Source organism: Talpa europaea (assembly GCF_964194135.1).
Source record: "Talpa europaea genome assembly, chromosome: 10".
Taxonomy (NCBI): domain Eukaryota; kingdom Metazoa; phylum Chordata; class Mammalia; order Eulipotyphla; family Talpidae; genus Talpa; species Talpa europaea.
Window position 1 is genome coordinate 43,177,025 of NC_140077.1, and position 20,111 is coordinate 43,197,135.

Genomic DNA, 20,111 nt, shown 5'->3' on the forward strand with positions numbered 1-20,111 from the left:
TTCCTCCTCTGTAAATGTCCAAACTCCAGTTTCCTCTCTATTGTAAATCCGATGGTACACATAAAAAACTAGCACGGGGGCCCAGAACAGCAGATGTAAACCTCAGCGTCTGTCCTGTCCACCCCCTTAGGTCAAGGGGCAGAAGGAAAACACGCGTTTCTCATTTTCCTACAAATCACATGGCCAAGGCAAGGATCAGTCAGCCATTTCACAAGAATGAGCGCTGGGGAAGGAAGTGATTTACCCAGAACCCCAGCAAACTCTAGACCTCCAATTACCCTGAAGCTTCAAGAACCAATCCTGCTCTTCTCAGCTACACAAAGGCAGGAGAGTTGGTTCACCCCCCTCCCTGCTGGCTTCCTCTGGCAAACTGTCAAGTTAGCCCTTCCCCAAGATGTCCCTGATTCTCCACCCCCAGCTCCAATCCCCTCAGGCCCAGCCTACCCTGACTTCTAAGGAACCTCTGGTCTCCAGGTGGCTAATTTGGGGACACCTCTCTGGCCTCCTTAGATGCAGGAACAAATAACTCAAATAACCAACTCTATGGAGCCAAAGACGATTTCTGCAAGACTATTTACTGCGTGCTAGGCACACACAGGCACTACACCTGTGCTGACGCTGAACGTACCCTACAGAACGATCTGAACACACCAGGCACACCTGTGTGTTTGTACCCAGACCACTTATCCCAGACAGAAAAGTGCAGACTGCCCCCCGCACACCCACACACTCTCACACACACACCAGGGCACACTCCTCTAGGCTCTCATTCAGAAGCCAAAGAAAATATCCTTGGACCCTGCTATGCTGGGAAATAACCCAGGCGGCCTTCCTTCCCAGACTCGTGAGATCACCAGGATGTTCCGTTCTGTCCATCCCCAGCTGACCTTAGCACTACAAACCAAATCCTGAATGAAAGAGCTTGGAGAGCAGTCTGGGGTCAGTACTCGCCTTACCTTCCTCTCTTTACAGTTTCTTTACACACAGCTCTCTCAATGCAAGTGTGCTCAAGCACCCCGGACCTGAAGGAGCGAAGAGCAGCATGAGGGTATAAGAGGAGGAAGTGGAGGCAGAGGTCTACCTTCCTTAGTTGTCTCAAATTCCACTCTGTTCCATTTCCCTAGATACAACAGTCCTTCACACTTTGGTATGAATTGACTTGTTAGGTTACTTTCTTCAAAGAGGGGCTTTGCATGACACCCCTGGGCAGCCCGAATGAAACAGTAAGGCAGATTGGGGATGTGAAGGGAGGCAAGGGTGGCAAGGGAGGTCTGAAAAAGAACTTTCTCTGAGAATCAGGAGTGCTAACGGCAGGTGCTCTTGACTCACCCTGCCCACCCACCCTTATCCAAAGGAGCAGCGACCCCAGTTTGCACCCATTCTCTACCATCTGCCCCACAATACAGACAAATCAAGTTAGGCACACTTCACATTTTGCCATTTTTAATGCTCAAAATCTCTGTACAAAAAAAAAATCACAAATGAATCCTCACAACACCCCTGTGAGGTAGGCAGGCAAGTATTATTCTCCCATTTTACAGATGGGGAAACTGAGGCAGAGAGGGAAAGTGACCGGTCAGCGGTCCCAGCACAGCTGGAATGCAGGGCCAAACATGAGAACATGAAGGCTCCCTCCCAGGTCAGCCCTGGTCTCTGGCCCCTCATCCTTGTCTGCAAAGAAATGAAAACTTTTTAACACATGCAAAAATAAAAACAATACCAACAATAAATCTGAAAAGATAGTGAGCAGATGACACACAGTAGTTCTGCAAAAGAATTCAGACTAGATGGTCACACTCATCCCAAGACTCAGTAGATGTGAACAACCTCAGCCTCTTCGCCCCTTTCTAAACATCATGACCAGTAAGACCTCCACTTGCTTCTCTGCAGAAGATAGCCACAGAGCAACTTCCTAGTTCCCACAAGCCAGAGTTGGGGTGCAGTCCTCCACAGTTGAGGACCTGGGTTTTCACAGGCACAGGGCCCAGAGAAAGAGCTGCAAGGCTCAGCTCAATAACGCTTGCCACTCCCTCCTCTCCGGGGAGCATCCCACTGATCACAAGAGCTGTTCCTGGTGCCTCGAACCTAACTCTCACGGTGCATGGCCTCACTGTCCCTCTGCCCAGCATGAAAAGCAACTCCTGGGTGCTCAGCAAGCATGGTCTGGAATCCAAGTGACCCCTAATCTGCCCTGTGCCCACACCCCAGTTTTTTGAGAGGCATCTGTCAGTCCTTGGGGGTGCTGCTTGCAAAAGGTGGGGGCACAGAGCCATCTGGAGCTGGTGGGCAGGGAGGAGGCTCTCCAGTGGAGCCTATCTCCCTCAGCACCTCCAGCCAGGCTCCCACGCAAATCAAGCAGGCCTCTTCCACAGGATTTCACCCACCTTCTGGAAGCTCTTTCCTCCCCTGACAGGAATTTCTCGATGTTCCTGGCTCTGTGGAAACCTCCATAGCCCTCCCAGTACCAGGGACGGGGGTGAGGAAAGAAAGGAGAGGGAGGGGCCTCCAGCAGGCCATGCTGTTATCCTTACAGAAGTTTCCAACCCGGAGCCAGAGCCCGAGAGGCAAGAAAATTGGTTAAAGCTGCCTTTAAAGTAACAATCTCCCCTCTCCCCCAAACTGCATCCACTCCCCAGGGAGCCAGAGCCCAAGGGCAGTGCTCAGGCAGCAAGAGGGGAGAAGCCAAGGGGCCCAGCAGGGAGGGACAGAAAGGGAAGGAAACTAACTGCAGCCTGCCTGCCCTGCACCAGGGCCATCAGCGCTGCTGTAAAAGGGGACAGAGGAGGAGGGAAGTAGCCCGGAGCTTGGCTGGCAATTTGGGGTGTGACCTCCGTGACAGGCTAAGGGCAGCCCAGACAGCCCATCTGCAAGGCATGTGTGTGTGTGAGTGTCTCTCTCTCTCTTGCAGACTCACACACGCACACACACACACACACACACACACGCCCCTCTCCCGGGAGGCCATGTCATTTACAAGGTGTGACTGTGCCAACTGTCCCACAAAAAGCTCTTACATTTAGCGGTCCCCACCCCAGTCCCTCTGGGGGAACTACGAATTGCCTCCTCATGACCACCCCAGGAAGAGCACCGGGAACACCAGCCCGGGAGGAGGCAGGGGCAGGGGAAGCCCCTCCTGTAGGAAGTCCCCTGTGGCCCAGGCCTCGGGGCTGTGGCTCTGCTCCTGCCACTGGCAGCGCAGCCCAGAGAAGGGCGGGTCCTCCACCGGCTCCAGCTCAGGGAAGCCCAGCTGGTTGAGGTTCTCGTAAACTCCGGCCTTCGATGCCACCTGGGAGGAAAGCAGAGAGGGGCCAGCGCTCCAGGTGAGGCAGGGTGACCTGAACGACAGGTGACCTCCCCCCTTCACCAGGGCAGCCTCTCCTGGTGGGCTCTGAACAAGACTGGGGCCGGTGCCGCCCCCCAGCTAAGCGACCTAATTAAGCTGACTTGTGTTAACTGCACTGAGCCTCACTTTCCTTCTAACAGGGATGTGGCTCTTCCTCCCGGGCCTCCCGAGGAGGCTCAGCACAGCATGCACTCACACAGTAAGGAAGTGGGGAGTCGCATGGGGCCAAGCAAGGCTGTGTCAGCCAGACACTCACTCGACACTCAGGAGCACTGGCCACAGGGACCCAGGGGGCGGGTCAGGGCTGGCAGTGGGGAAGCAAGAGGCAGCAAGAGCCCCTTTAGTGTGAACTGTGGCCCAGGCTGGACTACTGTGGGCCTTCGCCCAGGGGTTAGCTCGCACCTCTCCATACAACCTTTTTTCCCAGCAGCCCAGGCTCTGGCACCAGACTCCAACCACCCACCAATCTGCCTCTTCTCCCCACCATCCTGGGAGTGGGTAGGACAAAGGCTTCATTCCGAACAAAGGTCTCCAGGCAACCCTCACCCTCCACTCATCCCCAGGAAAGAGGGGATCAAGCACCCCATCCCCACCCATGGTTCCCCAGATTTTCATTCTCCAAGCAGAACCCCCCAAAAGTATCCTCATTCCCCTACCACCTCAACCACACAGGAGATCAAACGGGAGGCTGAGCCTGGGCTGCTCAAAAGGGTGGTCCTGACCCCCCATCAGGTCTCACTCACCCACCAACGATCACCCTGAAGGCTCATCTTCAGCACAACTGCCCAGTCGCCACCATCCCTGCCCCTGGACGCTGCCGTGGCCTCCCTCATAGCTCTGAACCCACCTGCAGGTTCCCATCCTCATTCTGGCTGGGGTGTGCACCCCCTGCCGCCTGCCCCAGGGGAGATAATTCCAGCCTGGAGTCCAGGTTAGAACTGCCAGGACTGGGTGGTGAGGTCAGGAGGGCCAGCTTCCTGGTGGAGGGTAATTACAGGCCGCACTGTCGAGAACAGGAGGCCTCTCTCCTGACCTCTGGCTTAGGGGTGGAGGGGGTGGCTCTGCCTCCGAAAGCAGTGGCGGTCAAGCAGGAGAGTCAGAGGCTGAGCAGAGGGAAATGATCAAGAGGACCTTAAGGACGGTGTCTCAGGACAGACATGGGGGGCTTTAGAACCAATCACCTGGCTCTCACACTGACAGTGAGCAAGGACTGACCTCTCTGCGCTTGGTCACCCTGCAGAACAGGAGCAACAGTCGCCCCAAAGACAGTCTTGCTCAGCACAACCCAACACTGACCTCACGGAATCCCCCCAAAATCTCGTGAGGTCATGCTGTGGTATCAAAGTTATTTCCATTTAATGTTGAGGAGAGTAGGTTAGATCAATGCACTTGCCGAAGGTCACAGAGGGCAGTTGGCAGGAGCTGAGCCACCACACCAGCTTGCCCTGAGGGCCGGGCACAACCACCAGCCAGAGGCACCTGGCAGATGCGCACAGCAGGAGCCCAGCAGGCACAGTACCTGGTGGACCGCCAGGACCCCTCGCGCCTCCCCGTGCACGCATTTACTCTTCAAGCTGAGATGAACATCCTGTCCCGCACAGACTCGGTGCTGGAGCCCCAAAGTGAGACAGGAGAAAAGCCGGGCCACGTGGAAGTCTCAACAGCGGACGGGAATGACCTGGCCCCTCTGGCAGCCGCCCCTTGCGCCTCAGCCTCCCGCCTCTCACCTCCCGCATCCAGGTGCTGAACGGCCGCTGCCAGGACTGCGCCTTCTCCAGGTGGAGATGCGCGTTGAGAAGCACCAGGTGGACAGAGCGCTCCAGGTACTGCAGACTCCGCAGATGCAGTCTTCGGGCCTCCTGCTCCACCTTGGCTGCCTTTGCCTGGAGGACAGTATGGGAGTCCGTCTGGAGGGTCACCCCACACATCGTGCATGTACACGCCACAGACTCTCACGAAACTCTCACACATAAAACAAACACACTCACATACACATGCCCCCCACACACAGATATCCCATGCCACATGCACCCCCAGTCACACACAGCGCATACAAACCCTGCATGCACACACATGTACACCCTACACACACACAGACTCACTACTCACACACTCACACCCCCTGCTGCCCTCAGCACCAGGGCAGGGACGGAAGGGTGGATTCAGATGGCAATGGGAGGGACACTGCCCCATCCAGGTTACAGGAAAGGCCATTAGGTGTACTGGTGCCAGGAAGAAGCCACCTCCAACCTGGGAGGGTGGTCAGCCTCCCTGAATCCCTATTTCCTCGTGAAATTCTAACCACTGCTCCGTTCTGAAGGGAGACCAGACAAGGACAGGCTGCCAGCAGAAAGCTCCAGGCACACAACCTCCCTTGTACCTGAGGGGTGAGGAGGGTCTGAGGGGCCCTGGACAGGATGCCCAGTTCTAACCACAAAGTTGGGGCCTTCTGGCCAACTTTCTGTCACCCCAAGGACGAATATCTCCTTCCTGGTCCCCAACCCTCCCGGGACTAGAGGAAAGCCCAGGCCTCCGGGCGTGGGGGTGGTGAGAGCTCTGCTCCCTGGCCAGGAGGGGCCACGCAGGGGTCTGCCAGGGTAGGCCATAGGGGTTCTGGCTTGTGGACACAGCAGGGACCCTCTCTTCTCCCTCGGCCTGGGATCTGCAGCCGACAGCTGCTCTTTGCCTGGGAAGGGGGAGAAACCCAGTCTGCCCTCTGCCCCCACTGGTCCCTGACTGACCCCCTCGCCTGTTTCTCAGGTGGTTCAGGATCGGAGGTAGAAGGGTACAGGCAGCCCTCAGTCCCTCTCCAGGGCTGACAGATCACAGAAAAGCCACCAGGGTTAAGGTTCAGTGAGAGAAACAAGTTTTAACCAGGGGCCAACCCTCAGGAACCACTGAAGTTTCTTGGGTAGAAGTGACCTAATAAGTCTCATGAAAGACTAATGCTCAGGAGGAAGGGTACTTCAGGGGGTCCTCTCAAAATTATCCCCAGCATAGAGGTCAGGAGTAGGCCAGAGGACAAGGCCGAGCACACACAGAGTCGGCTCTTCCCTGCAGCATGTCCACACCACGCTTGACAGCGCTCTTCTAACCCTCCAGGGTGCTGCCCACCTGGAGGGAGCAGGAGGGTGAGCACTGTAGCTCACTTCGTACCTCCCAAGGCCACCCAGGGCCCACAGCAGTTCTCTCATCTCCAGAAAGAAGTGGCCCAGGGGCTGTTCCCTCAGCTGCCAGTAACATCCGTGGAAAGGCACAGCCTGTCAGGTCTCTGGGAGTCAGGAGCTTCCAGAGCAGTCTCCCAACAACTGGGCCACAGCTGGAAGCCTCCCCACAAAGGCAGTCAGGCTACTGTGTGTCTGGAACACCATGGGAAGGCTCCTGGTGGGACCACCACTAACCCTGCATGTGACACAGCCCACAGCCCCAAGAACGGGAGCTGGAGTGGGAGGCCTCCCATTTCTGCCTCCGGGGACTCAGGCTCCTAGGCTCCCGTGAGGGCGGGGTAACTCCACAGCCAGCCCACCCACATCATCCATAAGGAGCCCAGAGCCCTTGGAATTGGGTGGAAGGAGGGGTAAGGGACCCAGACCAGTGCTCTGATGCCTGGGGAGAGGAAACGGGGCTCCGGTCCTAGTTCTCCCATTTAAGCTCTCGGCCCCCATGTTTCTGGAGGTAGGACGCCCACACAGTAGGTGAGAAAACACCTGGAACCATGAAGAGCCACATCAGCCCCTTCACGTCCGGAGCAGGAGGGAGGGACGGCGACATGAACACGCACAGGCCCATACACAGACCTCGGGGTCCGCTGGAGGAGGCCAAAGACAAGGGCAAAGTGGCTCATGAGATCCAGGAGGCAGGGAGCTGGCCAGAGAGGGCATCAAATGGAGGGCATATTGGGCATGGATTAGCATGAGAGAGGAGGCAGAGTGAGAGAGGCAGGTGGTGGTAGACAGGAAGAGGAAATTGTGGCAGAGGAAGGAGGTGATGGCAGGAGGTTGGGCCTGCAGCGGGGTGTGAAGCCAAGTCAAGCACTGACCCTACAGACCAAGGGGCCAGTGAAGGCTTCTCGTAGATCTGAGGTCAGGAATGGCTCTGTAGCTGGTGAAGGAAGATGACGGGATACAGGGGTAGAGGGCAAGATGCCTATTGTTTGGAGAATTTACTGAGCCAGTGTTCAAAAAACAGTGCAATTCTGTTTAGAAATTAGGCCAATCACCAAAAAGAAGGTTTTTACCTAAATACAAATTGTGTCCAATCCACGACCCCAATCAGGATGGATAGACACGCCACCCTGCACTAAGTATTCACCCACCCCAACCCCTTCTATGGCCTCCCCAACTCCGTTCAAAGGCTTTAAGTCTGTTTAAGACATTTTGTTAGAAAGAAGGAAAGGAAATAACCCTCAGCAAACTGGACAAAAGCCATTTTAAACCACTTTAAATTAAAGAGCTTGAAGAAAATCCTGTGGGCTTAAAATGCCCTCAACTCTGGGTATGGCCTCTGGATACAGCCACCCAGCCGGGTCCCCTAGTGCCCCCGCTGCTGTGGGAGACTCCAGGGAGGGTTAACTCAGGAATCTTCAGGGTGGCGAGGTTGAGTGATTCTTTCGAGTCTGCTGGCAAGGCAGGGTGGTGTTATCTCTAAATTCAGATCCTGTAAAGGTGACACCTGACTCCCCCAAAAGGTTCCATGGGCCCATCCTGCCTGTTCACAGTCTGTGATTTGAGATGAGACATGAACCATCTCCTATCAAGGCTCTGTTTTCTTTAAAATCATCCATGTCAGGGCCTCCCTGGTGGCGCAAGGGGTTAAGCACTGCACTGTGAAGCAATCCACAGCCTCTGCAGCATGAGTTTGGTCACCAGCCAGCCAAGGAGAAACCTACAGGGTGCAGCAGACCTCTCCTGTCTCTCTTGCTGCTCCCCTGAGCAGTGTATTTAGTCAGTCTGCCTGTTCTGTTCCCCACTCTGCCTCTGGTGGATCCTCTCACCCACTGCATATCTGGCCTGTAACCCAGCTCTTTTATGCATAAATAAATAAATCTTATAAGAAAATAAATAAAATCATCCATGTCAGTGCTGGGGAGGAGGACAGGTCAGCCACCTCCGGTCCATGAAAACAGTGGAGCTGTTTTTAAATGGCCTGGCTGACCAGGCTGTCATTAGCTGCGGTGGAGCAGGACAAAGCTTCCTAGTCCATGGGGACTGAGCCCTGAAATAGCAGGGGCCGGGGAAAGGTGGGCAGGCGCTGCGCATTTCTCAAGCCTGCGATCGACCCTGCACCAACACAGGCCCCGTGTCACCGGCAGTGGCTCTTAAAGCTCTGCTCAGGGCCGGGCCACCAGGAACAGGCCCACTGAGCCAGGGCTGGGAGCTTCCCAGATGTGTCGCTGCATGCCACCGGTGGGCTGAGCACATCACATCCAGATGCTTAGACACCAGCACACTCTGTCAACAAGCCCGTGAATGGACACAGATATCGCACTTGCAGACAAGGCTCTGCAAGGTTAAGTAACTGCCCAAGGTCACAGGTTCCAAGTCCAGACACGAACTCCAAACTCTCAGCTCTTCCACCTCCCTAGCCCCTTCCCATCAGTCAGGTTCAACTCCCAGCCTCACCCTTGCCAAGCGCTTGTCCTCCCATCTTCCTCCTGCCTAGAATGTCCTCCCCTCTGCCTGCTGGCCATGTTTAGTTTGTCCCTCAAGGTCAAAGGCAAGCCCACATCTCAGCACTGTAGCCCCACAGCCAGACCTCAGCCTCCCTGGCTTTCACGCTGAACCATTTCAGTAAATACCACATTGCATTCCATCCAGAGGATTTCTAATTGTTCCCAAGATGTGGTGGGTTCCCCCAAGACCACAAAAAGCTCAGAGGCAGGCCCCAGATTATAATCAGACTTATATGTTGGTCTCAACCAGCACCCAGCATGTCCTTTGTCTTGCTGTGCAGCAGACCTGGTAGGTCAGGTCAGTGAGCACACGCTCCTGAGTCATCTCACCCTGTCTCACGCTTTCAATGTCATCTAGAATCTAGATTATTCTGGACAAGATACGGGGACAACCACAAACACACTCCACCTGCTTCTTCAAACAGGGCATCCCCATCCCTCCCCTCAAATACACCAGGCAGCTCCTACCTCAGTACCTTTGCACTGGCTGTTTCCACTGCCTCGAGCACTCTTCCCTAGACATCAGTGTGGCGCCCTTCGCCTTCGTCAGGTCTGTATTCACATGCTACCCTCTCAGGGCCCCTTTCTGACCAGACCCTATGCAGAACTGCAGCGCCTCCCCTCACAGACATATCAGTATCCCACACACCATTCCTGTGTCTCCCTCACTGGAGTGCAGGCTTCGTGTAGGCAGGGATTTTCAGGTCTGTTCAAAAAGCCCCTCCAGCACCTGGTGCAGTGCCAGTAGTAGGTGCACAATGTTTGTCAAATCGATGAATCACTACCTTGTATGTCTCACATTTTCACAGCTCTGCATCAGACCACCTGTGGTTACCTAGAAGCAGAGGTCAAAGAGGTGGCCTGACCTGCGAGGGGCACATGGTGAGCTAGACATAGCTCAAGCACCAGGGAAAAAGAGCCAACACCCTTCATTATAACCCCCTAGCCCCAATGTCCATAATGTCCAGCACCCAGAGCAGAGGGAGAAACAAGAGGCACAAGCCAGGCCAGGCTTAGGGTCAAGATAAGCCAGTCAACATCCCGTTACTGGAACCTTGCATGGCCTTGTGGCCTCTGCCCTCCTGCTATGCCGGGGTCCAGGCTGAGTGGGTAGCTCACCGCCCTCAAGGCTGATCAGTCTCCAGAGGGCAGGGTCTCAGAACGCAGGCTCCACATTTATCAAAGTTCAATGTCACTGCTCTCCTGGGCAGACCTGGACCCTCACATAAACAGAGACAGTTGCTAGAGTTTTCCATAAGTCCCTGCAAACTCCACCCTCAGGCCTGTGTGACAGTGGGGCATGGACAAAGGATGAAGCTAAAGCTGGCATGTGGGCTTCTCTGCATTCCATTTATTTATTTTTTTTTATAGAGGCATTTATTTATTTATTTATTCATTTATTTGTTTGTTTTGTTTATACAAGCACTGGGTACAGTCAGAAGCGCGGGAGGGTGAGAGAATCCACCAGAGCCAGAGCGGGGAGCAGAGCAGGCAGAAGGACCGAAGTACACTGCTGAGGGGAGCAGCGGGCGGCAGGAGAGGTCTGTGCGCCATGTGGGACCCTCCTCCGGTGGCCAGGGGATCGAACTGGTGCTGCAGAGGCCGCGGGCAGCTTCGCAACCCAGCACTCAACCGCTGCGCCACCGGGGAGGCCCTGCATTCCATTTATTAAACAAACGTCACTCACCCCAGGCCTGGCCCTCGATTCAGCACTCAACTGGCTGTTGCTCCCTCAGGGGCCTACTATCCCTACACATAAGCCCATGAGTTGGCCTGGCATCCCTGTCACCCTGCCCTCCACACCCTCCAAACCCCACTCCCACTGGTCCTGTCCACCACCATTCAAGGTGGCCAGAGCAGAGGTAATGACCGCAGGGCACAGAGGGAAAAGCCAAGGCCCAGGCAAGTCAAAGTCATGTGCCCCAGGTTGAATGGGCAGTTCCTGGCAGAGCCCAGAGAAACCTAGGTTTGGAAACCCCTGCCCCAGGGCTCTTTCAGTAACAGCAAAAGGGTGCCCTCTCCTGAAAGGCCAACAGTGCAGACAAGTCAGAGGTATCACAAAGGCAGGGTCAGATTCTACGTAAGCATGTGATGATTTATTCAAGCATCCATCTAGCCATTCACTCATTAGACAGACATTCATGGAGCCCTGCTTGTTCCAAGTGGGGTGTGGGAGTCAGAACAGGAGTGAGTGGCACCTCTGGTGACAGCCACACCCTGACAATGAGCGCAGGAAGCACAGAGCCTGGATCTTAGCATGTGAGGAATGTGCAGGGGTGGTGGGTGCTGGTTTGAGCTTTAAACCCCTCTCAAGTCACCGAACCTTCCAAGGCACTGAAACTCAGAAGCCATGCCTGTGTGCTGTGGGTGCTCCAAGGATATTTATTGTTGAAGAAGCCAGGAAGGCCCCACTGGAGGCCAGAAATTCAGCCAGACAATGGGAAGGAAGGAAAAGCAAGAGAGGTCTCAGCTTCTGAGAACATATCACCCCTCTCCCCCACACAAACACTCCTGGTTAGCAGTTGTTCACCAACCCACCAGCTCTATTTTGGGAGGGGTGTGAGAGAGCCTTGAGAAGAAACCCTTCCCTTCCACCACATTTTATGAGACAGCTCACAGCTTCTCTAATTGCAGAGCCTGGGCAATTAACTACTGGAATGAAGTCTCGAAGGAATGGCTTGGGCCAAGCCAAGGTCTTGGAGAGACTGAGACACCCGAGCTGACTTAGAGCCAGAGCTGTCTCACTCATTATTTTTCTTAAGAAACCACCTTACTCCTCAGGACACCGGGCTGGGTCTCCTTGGGCCTCTTGACAACTGCATGAGCCCTGTGTGGTGCATACAGCAGGGACCGGCAGCCTCCTGGCCCACCCTTCCCTTTTCTGCCACAACTCATGCCCCATGAGTCATGGTTGTCACTGTGGAGGGAGGAGAACACGGGCTTAGGAGGTAGGGGACAGACCTCGGTTTCCTCCTCAGTAAAAGGGGCTAATAAAACCCACTCTCATCTCCTCTGAGGACCAGAGGAGTTCTTAGAAAACTCAGAAACTCGGGGCCTCCCCAGTGGCAGAGCAGTTGAGCGCTGGGTTGCGAAGCTGCCCGCAGTCTCTTCAGCACCGGTTCGATCCCTGGCCACCAGGCAAGGGTCCCACATTTTGCGCAGACCTCTCCTGCGCGCCCACTGCTCCCCTCAGCAGTGTACTTCGTCAGTCTCCCTGCTCTGCTCCCCACTGTGGCTCTGCTGATTTCTCTCACCCTCCCATGCTTCTTACTGTACCCAGTGCTTCTATAAATAAATAAATAAATCTTAAAAAAAAAAAAAACTCAGAAACTCATAACATAACATAACATAACATAACATAACATAACATAACATAACATAACATAACATGTCTTAAAATGCATTTCAATTTGAGACCAAAGGACATTTTACTTCTCTCTGTGTGGCTATTTTCACCTGGACTTTTCTTTCCAACTCTCTCTGGAGGAACAGAGGGGAGAAACATTAGACTGTTTTAAATACAGAACACGAAGAATGTCACCAGCCGGGGCTAAGGAAAAGTGTCTCTGGCTTTACTGGTTCTAGGGGGGGCTTCCTCCAGGAGCCCTGACCTTGATTTGTATCACAAATATTTTCCTTTTCCAAGCTCAGCAGGAAACATTAATTCACCAGATGGAGTGGCCACTGAGGGATGGTGGCTTCTTGGCCTCTCCTCAGCCCTGGCCAGCCAGTTTGCCTGGATTCCAGCCCCATGCAGACGTGGTTTGTATGGCAGTTTTTTAAGTAGCCCGAGCATTCGGGTCCCTTCACACACATGAGGGAAGCAGGCCGACATGCTAGAGAGTGAGGAGGCAGGGCAGCCTCAGAGAGGCCTGTGCAGAGAGGGCTGAGACTATTAGACCAGGGAAAATGGAGGGAGGGGACCGGCTCTCGTCTTACCTCCAGCAGGTCACAAATCTTCATTAGACCTCAGCTGCTTCCTCAGTGAAAAGGGTCTAAGAAAACCCACCCTCATCTCCTCAGCTGCCTGCAACTATGTGGGGCCCTGGACAACCCACTCTCCCATTCATCTGTAACTGGAAAGTCAGATGCTCTCTGAAGTCCTTTTACACTAAAATCTGAGGGTCCAAGGTGGGTGTTTTGAAGGTACAGGAACATCCCAGGGCACTCTGGCCCACAGTGATCCTCGGAGTTCTCACACAGGTTGACCATTCACTTCGCGCCAACCAAGCCGTGTGCTGCCCCACCCCCTGCCCTTCCCAAGCACAGCCCTGCCAGGAAGCAGCTCTGGCCCAGCCCTGGTGGGGGACACAGGTGGTCAGAGAGGATGAAGATGGCCCTGTCAAAACCCAGCTCCCTCTAACTCCCACATCCACATTCCTTCCGCCTGTCGGCCCAGAACAATCAAACCTGCTTTCTTCCATCCCCACAGGGACTGATGCTCGGGCCCCCATAAAGTCGACTCCAGTGCACACACACCCCCAAGCTGGCCAGGGCCCTGCAATGTGGCTGCAGCTGGGACAGCTTAGACTATCCCGACATCAGTCAGGACATCAGTTCTGGGTCTGGCCAGGCCCGGGCAAGTGCAGGCTGACCTTGGAGGAGGCACACTGCCTGGCTGCCAAAAGCTGCAAATCCCGAATCCATGTCCACAAGAATATAGAAACACAAATGTTTTCTAGGGCTGTCCTCAATTCTAGATAACCTCTATTCTACTTCCCTGGCACTAAAATATTCTCTTTTAAGTGAAATGCCAACCATGTTAGGTGGTAGATGAGTTGTTAATTTTTTTGTGTTTCTTTCTTTAAAATGGTCACTATTTTCATTTTATTAATTTGTTTACATTGTTGATTTTGTACAGTATTAGATCCCTTGTGCTCCTCCCACCTCTGTTTTGATCCCTTCCCCCCCCCCACTTTAAGCCTCATATCTATAGTTGCTTAAAAGTTTTGTCTTTTTTTTGTTTTGACCCTTTGTTTGGTTCCCCTGTATTTCTCCTATAAGTGATATCACCCAATATTTTCCTTTTTCCTTCTGACTTATTTCACTGAGCATAATTCCTTCCAGCACCATCCATGTTGCTGCAAGTGGCATAAGATTATCTTTTTTGATTGCAGAGTAGTTTTCCATTTTGTTTGTTTGTGTGTGTGTGTGTTCACATTTTCTTGATCCAATCATGTTTTGGGGCATTTAAGTTGTTTCCATATCTGAGCTATTATACATAGTGCTGCAATAAACATAGGGGTGCACGTTTCCTTTTGAATTAATGTTTTTTGTGTGCTTTGGGTAGATTCCTAGGAATGGAAATGCTGGGTCATGTGGTAGATCCATAAAATGGACACTTTTAATAAAAAGTTACACATTGGCAACCCAACAAAGGTCCTTCCCATTTTTTTAAACAGAAAAATTTAAACTGAGAAATTTATGTGATTGGGATATTTATAGTTCCTTTTAGTTTTTTCTTTGTTCTATAATTCCATTGAGAATAGTTTCCAATTAGATGACCTCTAAAAATTTGCAGCTTTGTAAGAAGATACAAGAGTCCCCCCAGCCCCCAACACATCACACACACACACACGCACACACATCACACATAAACACATCAAGGAAAACCATGACTGTATACAAGTGAGGATGAGAGCCCTCACGAGAAACCAAATTGGCCAGCACCTTGACCTTGGACTTTCCAGGAAGAATGGTGAGAAAATAAAAATTCTGTTGCTTCAGCCACACCATCTGTGGTGTTTTAACAACACAGCCCCAAGCTGACTAATACAGCTGTGATACCCTTTCCCTCAATAGGCTTCCGTCTCTCCACCTGTAAAAGTGAGTAAATAACATTCTATCTTGGCATTACCCTAGTGCCAAGTCAAATAAAGATATCATAAGAACAACAGCTCATAAAACCATATACTATAAAACCACAAATCAATAGCTCTTAGGAATCTGATGTAAAAATCCTCAACAAACCAAATGCAGTAATATATAAAGATGACATACTGTGTGGCCAAGAACAACTTATCCCAGGAATGCAAGATTGGTTTAACATCCAAAAATCAATTAACATACTATGCCATGCCTGTAGAATAAAAGGAAAAAACCATATAATCATCTCAATGGACACAGGAAAATCATTTGACAGTATTCAACATCTTTTCATGAAGAAAAACTCAGTAAACTAGGAATGAACGGGAACGTCCTCAACTTGACTGTTATGAAACAGTCACACTTAATGGTAAGAGACAGAAAGCTTTCCCCCAAAGTCAAGAGCAAGACAAAGATGTCTGCTCCAGCTACTTTTATTCAACAGAATGATCTTGCCAGGGCAACTAGACAAGAAATTTAAATAAAAGGTATCCAGATTGAAAAGGAAGAAGTAAAACTCTCTTTTTGCAGATAATTTGAACTTATATGTAGAAAATTCTAAGGAATTCACTTAAAAATATGTTAGAAATAATAAGTAGGTTTAGCAAGGGTGCAAAATAGAAGACCAATGTAAAAATATCAATGTATTGATAGAAGGTCAATTGGATTTCCCTAGAGCAGCAATGAACAAACTAAAAAAGGTAATTAAGAAATCAACTCCACTTACAGGAGCATAAAAATCATAAAATACTTGGGAATTGATATAATAAAAGAAGTGCAGAACTTACACTATGGAAACTACAAAACACCATGTAAAAATCTAAGGAAAACCTAGTGAGTGCCTGGAAGGAAGCTAGGCACTGGCAGGTCTGGAAGCAGGGGGATGTGGAAAGGGGGTGCTGACAGAACACACCCAGTGAGAGGTGGAGAACCTCTGGTGTTTTGAAGCCTGGGTAGGCAAACCTTTACAACTCCTTGGGCTTCCAGCTGCACAGATTACCTCCAGCTTCAGTTTTCTGCTCTCTCCAAGCTCTAGAACAGCAGACGCGCCAGTTCTTAGCTCATTGCCGTCACCTGCTGGTACTATAGGAGACCACTGGGCAGAGGACCTAAATGGAACTCACCCTGGGGGTGCAAACTCCCCTTCCAACTGGCCTCTGACCTGATCCCAATTACCCTGCCCCCAGCCAAACGCCAACCTTTGCTCCAGTCAAGGTCTGATCCACGACCTTGAGCAGACTGGCCTAGACCAGCGACTTCATCAACTTGTGCCTGGCCACAGGAGGACCATGGGCTGGTTTGCGGCAGCCCCTCCATGGCAGAACTTGTCATGGGAATTGCTGGCCAGCATCAGAGAACACAAGGTCAGCAGCACCCACGGAGGTGTTCACTCAATTTGGGGTGTTTGCACACAGCTGCTCCCCGCCACTCCAACACCCTCCTCTGCCCTAGCAGCCAGCCAAAATTCACCAGATCAGAGAAGACAAGAATTAGGCAAGTCAGTGGCTCCATACTGAGCCTACAAGTCCAGTGACTAGAATGGCTGGCGTGGGGAGCATGTGACAGATACTGGGGCCATGACTGGCAGGAGGGCATATTTTTCTCATAGCCTGAAAATCAGATTTTTATATGAAATCTAGACACGTAGGGGAATCTTCCGATATTTATGATTTAACGAGCTATTCAAAAGCAATTTTTAACCGAGCAGAAACTCACGCAGGGCGGATGTGCACAGGTCCTGAGCTGACAGTTTCCTAGTATCACTGGTTAAACACTAAATGTTTCCCTGTGCTCATTAAAGAGGCCCAGTCCAGGATCCTGTTGGACTGAGGGACCCACAAATCAACCTGATTCCGACCCAGGTGTCCCAGAGGCTCCCTGGACCCAGAAACTAGAGGGTTCACGCCTACCACCACAGGGTTCCAGGACAGGGTGTTCATTCAGACTGGTCACATGGCCCCAGAGCAGCAGCTGCTCTTAAATGCTCCAAACGCCACCCCTGCACACAGTTCACCAAGCACTGCAGAACCAAGCAGGGGTGAGGCGGGGCCGGACGCTCTTCCCTTCCAGGGATCAGCCCCACTTCCAGAAGTGGAGAAGTGACCGAGAGCTCATTCCATTCCTCAGGCTCCCCCATCACCTCACCCCCTTGTCAGCAGCAGCCTGGGCTCTCATGGGGCAGGCTCACCAGGCGGTAGTTGCACATGATGATTTCCCGAAGGTGGTAGTGCATGGGTATCATACTCTCTCTGACAGTGTCCAGTGCCACATCCACCTCCTTCTTCACGCGGCGTCCATTGGGCAACAGCTGCACCATATTCATCACCACCTGGGCCAGAGGAGGAGGGTGAGCAGAGAGAAAACTAAGGCAGGCAGGAGGGAATCTGGACCCCGCAAAGGCTCACCCTACACTAACAGCCACACACGTCATTCTGGGTACCCTCCTGGCCCAACTACCTGGCCCAAAGGTCTACCAGTGAGGACTGGGTTGCTCCTGCTCACCCTATAGCCCACTCCTCATGCAGGCACCAGTCACTCCTCCCCACTCCCCCCTCCACACAACCGGCCTCCCAGAGTAACAGTCTTATCATGACCTCCGTACTGGCCTCAAGGTCAAGGTTACACATAGTATGGCCCTCCAGAGTTCTCACAGTCCCAGTACCCACCCACCTTAGCACCACCTTCTAATGTTCTGCCAGTCACAACCTTAACACAACTCCTGCCCTTTCCATATTGCACACTTGTTCCCCTCTGCACATTCCCCCTCCTCATCCATACTCAAATGTTACCACCTCCATGAAGCTCTCCTGGCTCCCCAGTATCAGCCTCCGCTCTCAGAACTGATGTCAATTTCACCCTCTTCACACTCTATGAAGTAAATCTCTATTGAACTGTGGGTTCAGAAAGCCTGAACTAACTGCAAAGGAAGCTTTTCTAGACCTGAGAATTTCTTGGGCTGAGTGCAGATGGGTACAAGGGTGTCGTCAAACATCATAATGTTACTTTGGAACATAGTCTCTGATGTCCATTACCTGCCTTCTACCCCAGCCCATGACCTCTGATGTGGCTCCAGGGAGATGAGTTTGGCTCCTTATACCTTAGTTTCCTCATCTGGCAAGTGGGAATCGTAAAGGCACCTAGCTCTCGGGAGCTGTGAAGGATGAGCTCCTAGCATGGGGCCAGATATATGTAGAGAGAGTTCTATCACATCTGAGGACTGCCGTAAAGACTAACAATTCAACTTGCAAATAAACCCTCATGCTTGTAATCAAATGATTTTCAACAAGGATGCCAAGACCATTCAATGAGAAAAGGACAGTCTTTTCAACAAATGGGGCTGGGAAAGTGATACCCTCATGCAAAAGAATAAATTTACACATATCCAAATATTAACAGGATATCTAAATACTAGCAGCAAATATTACACTAGAATGGATTCAATGAGCTAAATGGAACAGCTAAAACCATAAATCTCTGAAAAGAAAACGTATTGGGATGACACTGCATTTGCCTGTGAGTTTGTGAATATGACACCAAAAAAGCACAGGAAATAAAGAAACAGACACATTGAATTTCATCAAAATTGAAAACTTAAAAAAAAAACAAAGGAACTGACAAAATGAAATCAAAACAAACTTTAGAAATATGACTGCAGAATTGAGGATGTTTAGGCAGGGAAAGAGGATGCAGCGGGACAAGGGTGAAGGGCTCTGTGGCCGAGGGTAAAAGAATGTGGATTCTTGACTGGGGTGGTAAGTAAAATACATCTAGAAGGTGTGAAATTATTGCACACCGTGTCATAAATCAATGTCACCTCAATAAAAGATATACAATTGTAAAAACATTTAAAACTTCTGCATGAAAGGACACTATTGACCGAGTGAAAAGACAACCCATAGAATGGGATAAAATATTTGCAAATCACATTATCTAACAAGGCATTTATATCCAGAACGTAAAATGAACTCCTATAACTCAACAACAACAACAAAAAAGTCCAAACCAAAAATGGGCAAAGGACTTGAAGAGGCATGTCTCCAAGAAGATAAACAGTGGCCAATAAGACGCTCAGCATCACCAGTCGTTAGGGAAATGCACATCCAACCCACAATGCGGCCCCACTCATACCCACCAGGATGACCACCAGCACAAAAACACAAAACAAGTGTCAGCAAGGAGGGGAAGATACTGGAACAATGAAAAATGGTGCGGCTGCCTTGGAAAAAGAGTATGGCCACATCGCAAAAATTAAACAGGATTAACAGTTGAACCAGCAATTCGATTTCTGGAATTAAAAGTAAAAACTCAAGCAGATATCTGCACTCTCGAGTTCACAGCAGCGTTATTCACAACTGCCAAGAGGGGAAGACAGCCCAAGGGTCCATCCATGGTGACTGGAAATCCAAAATGGGGTTTATGCACAGATTGGAATATTACTCAGTCTTACAAAAGGAAATGCCAACACATGCTACAGCATGGACGAAGCCTGAGGACATGCTTATTTCACATAGTATAAGCCAGTCATGGAAGGACAAATGCAGTGTGATTCCACTTATATGAGGTATCCAGAGATGTCAAGTCGACAGAACTGAAAGTAGAATGTCAGTTACCAGGGCCGGGGAGGAGGGAAGTTAGTGTTCAACAGTCCAGTCATTTTGGGAGGATGGAGAAAGTTCTGGAGAAGGATGGTGGTGATGGCTGCACAACTAAGCAAATGTACTTAGTGCCACAGAACTGCACCCTCAAAAATGCTTAAAATGGAAAATTTTATACTATACATTTTACCACAATAATAACAGAAAATAATCAGTGAATCACCCAGGACAATAAGAGAAAAGAGGCCAGGGCAAGGGAACGGCATAGGCAAAGGCTCAGCGGCTGAAAGAGCTTGGTGAACTCGAGGAACTACACAAAGGGTGGGGTAGCAGGGAGGGCAGGTGATGGGTGCATGGCTGGCTGGGCAGACAGGTGCCAAGCACCATGCCAACAACCAGCAGCTACATGCCCATCTCTGAGCTCCATTTTTCCCACCAATAAGATGGGGACATTGCCACCTACTCTCTGGGGAGATGACATGTGATTGGGGCACATGAACCAGTCATGACTAAATCAGAAATGTCCATCCGGCACCATGAGCTGAAATGGAACAGAGGCATGGGGGCAGAAGCCTGCACCATGACCACCAACCACAGCTGGATCCCAGGTTTCCAGGAGGCCACTGGGTTATGGCCA

At 51.4% G+C, this 20,111-nt stretch overlaps 1 protein-coding gene across 1 annotated transcript in view; it reads right to left on the reverse strand.

Annotated features, from left to right (window-relative positions):
* Positions 1–3,064: 3,064 nt before the first annotated feature.
* The window catches only part of LOC311178708 (paladin-like), a gene marked incomplete at both ends in the record, with an annotated part of 33,259 nt that continues 16,212 nt past the window's right edge, over positions 3,065–20,111 (reverse strand). The window contains 3 exon segments of the mRNA XM_084245448.1: positions 3,065–3,286; positions 5,071–5,226; positions 17,068–17,208. Coding sequence (XP_084101574.1) covers positions 3,065–3,286; positions 5,071–5,226; positions 17,068–17,208 — 519 coding nt within the window.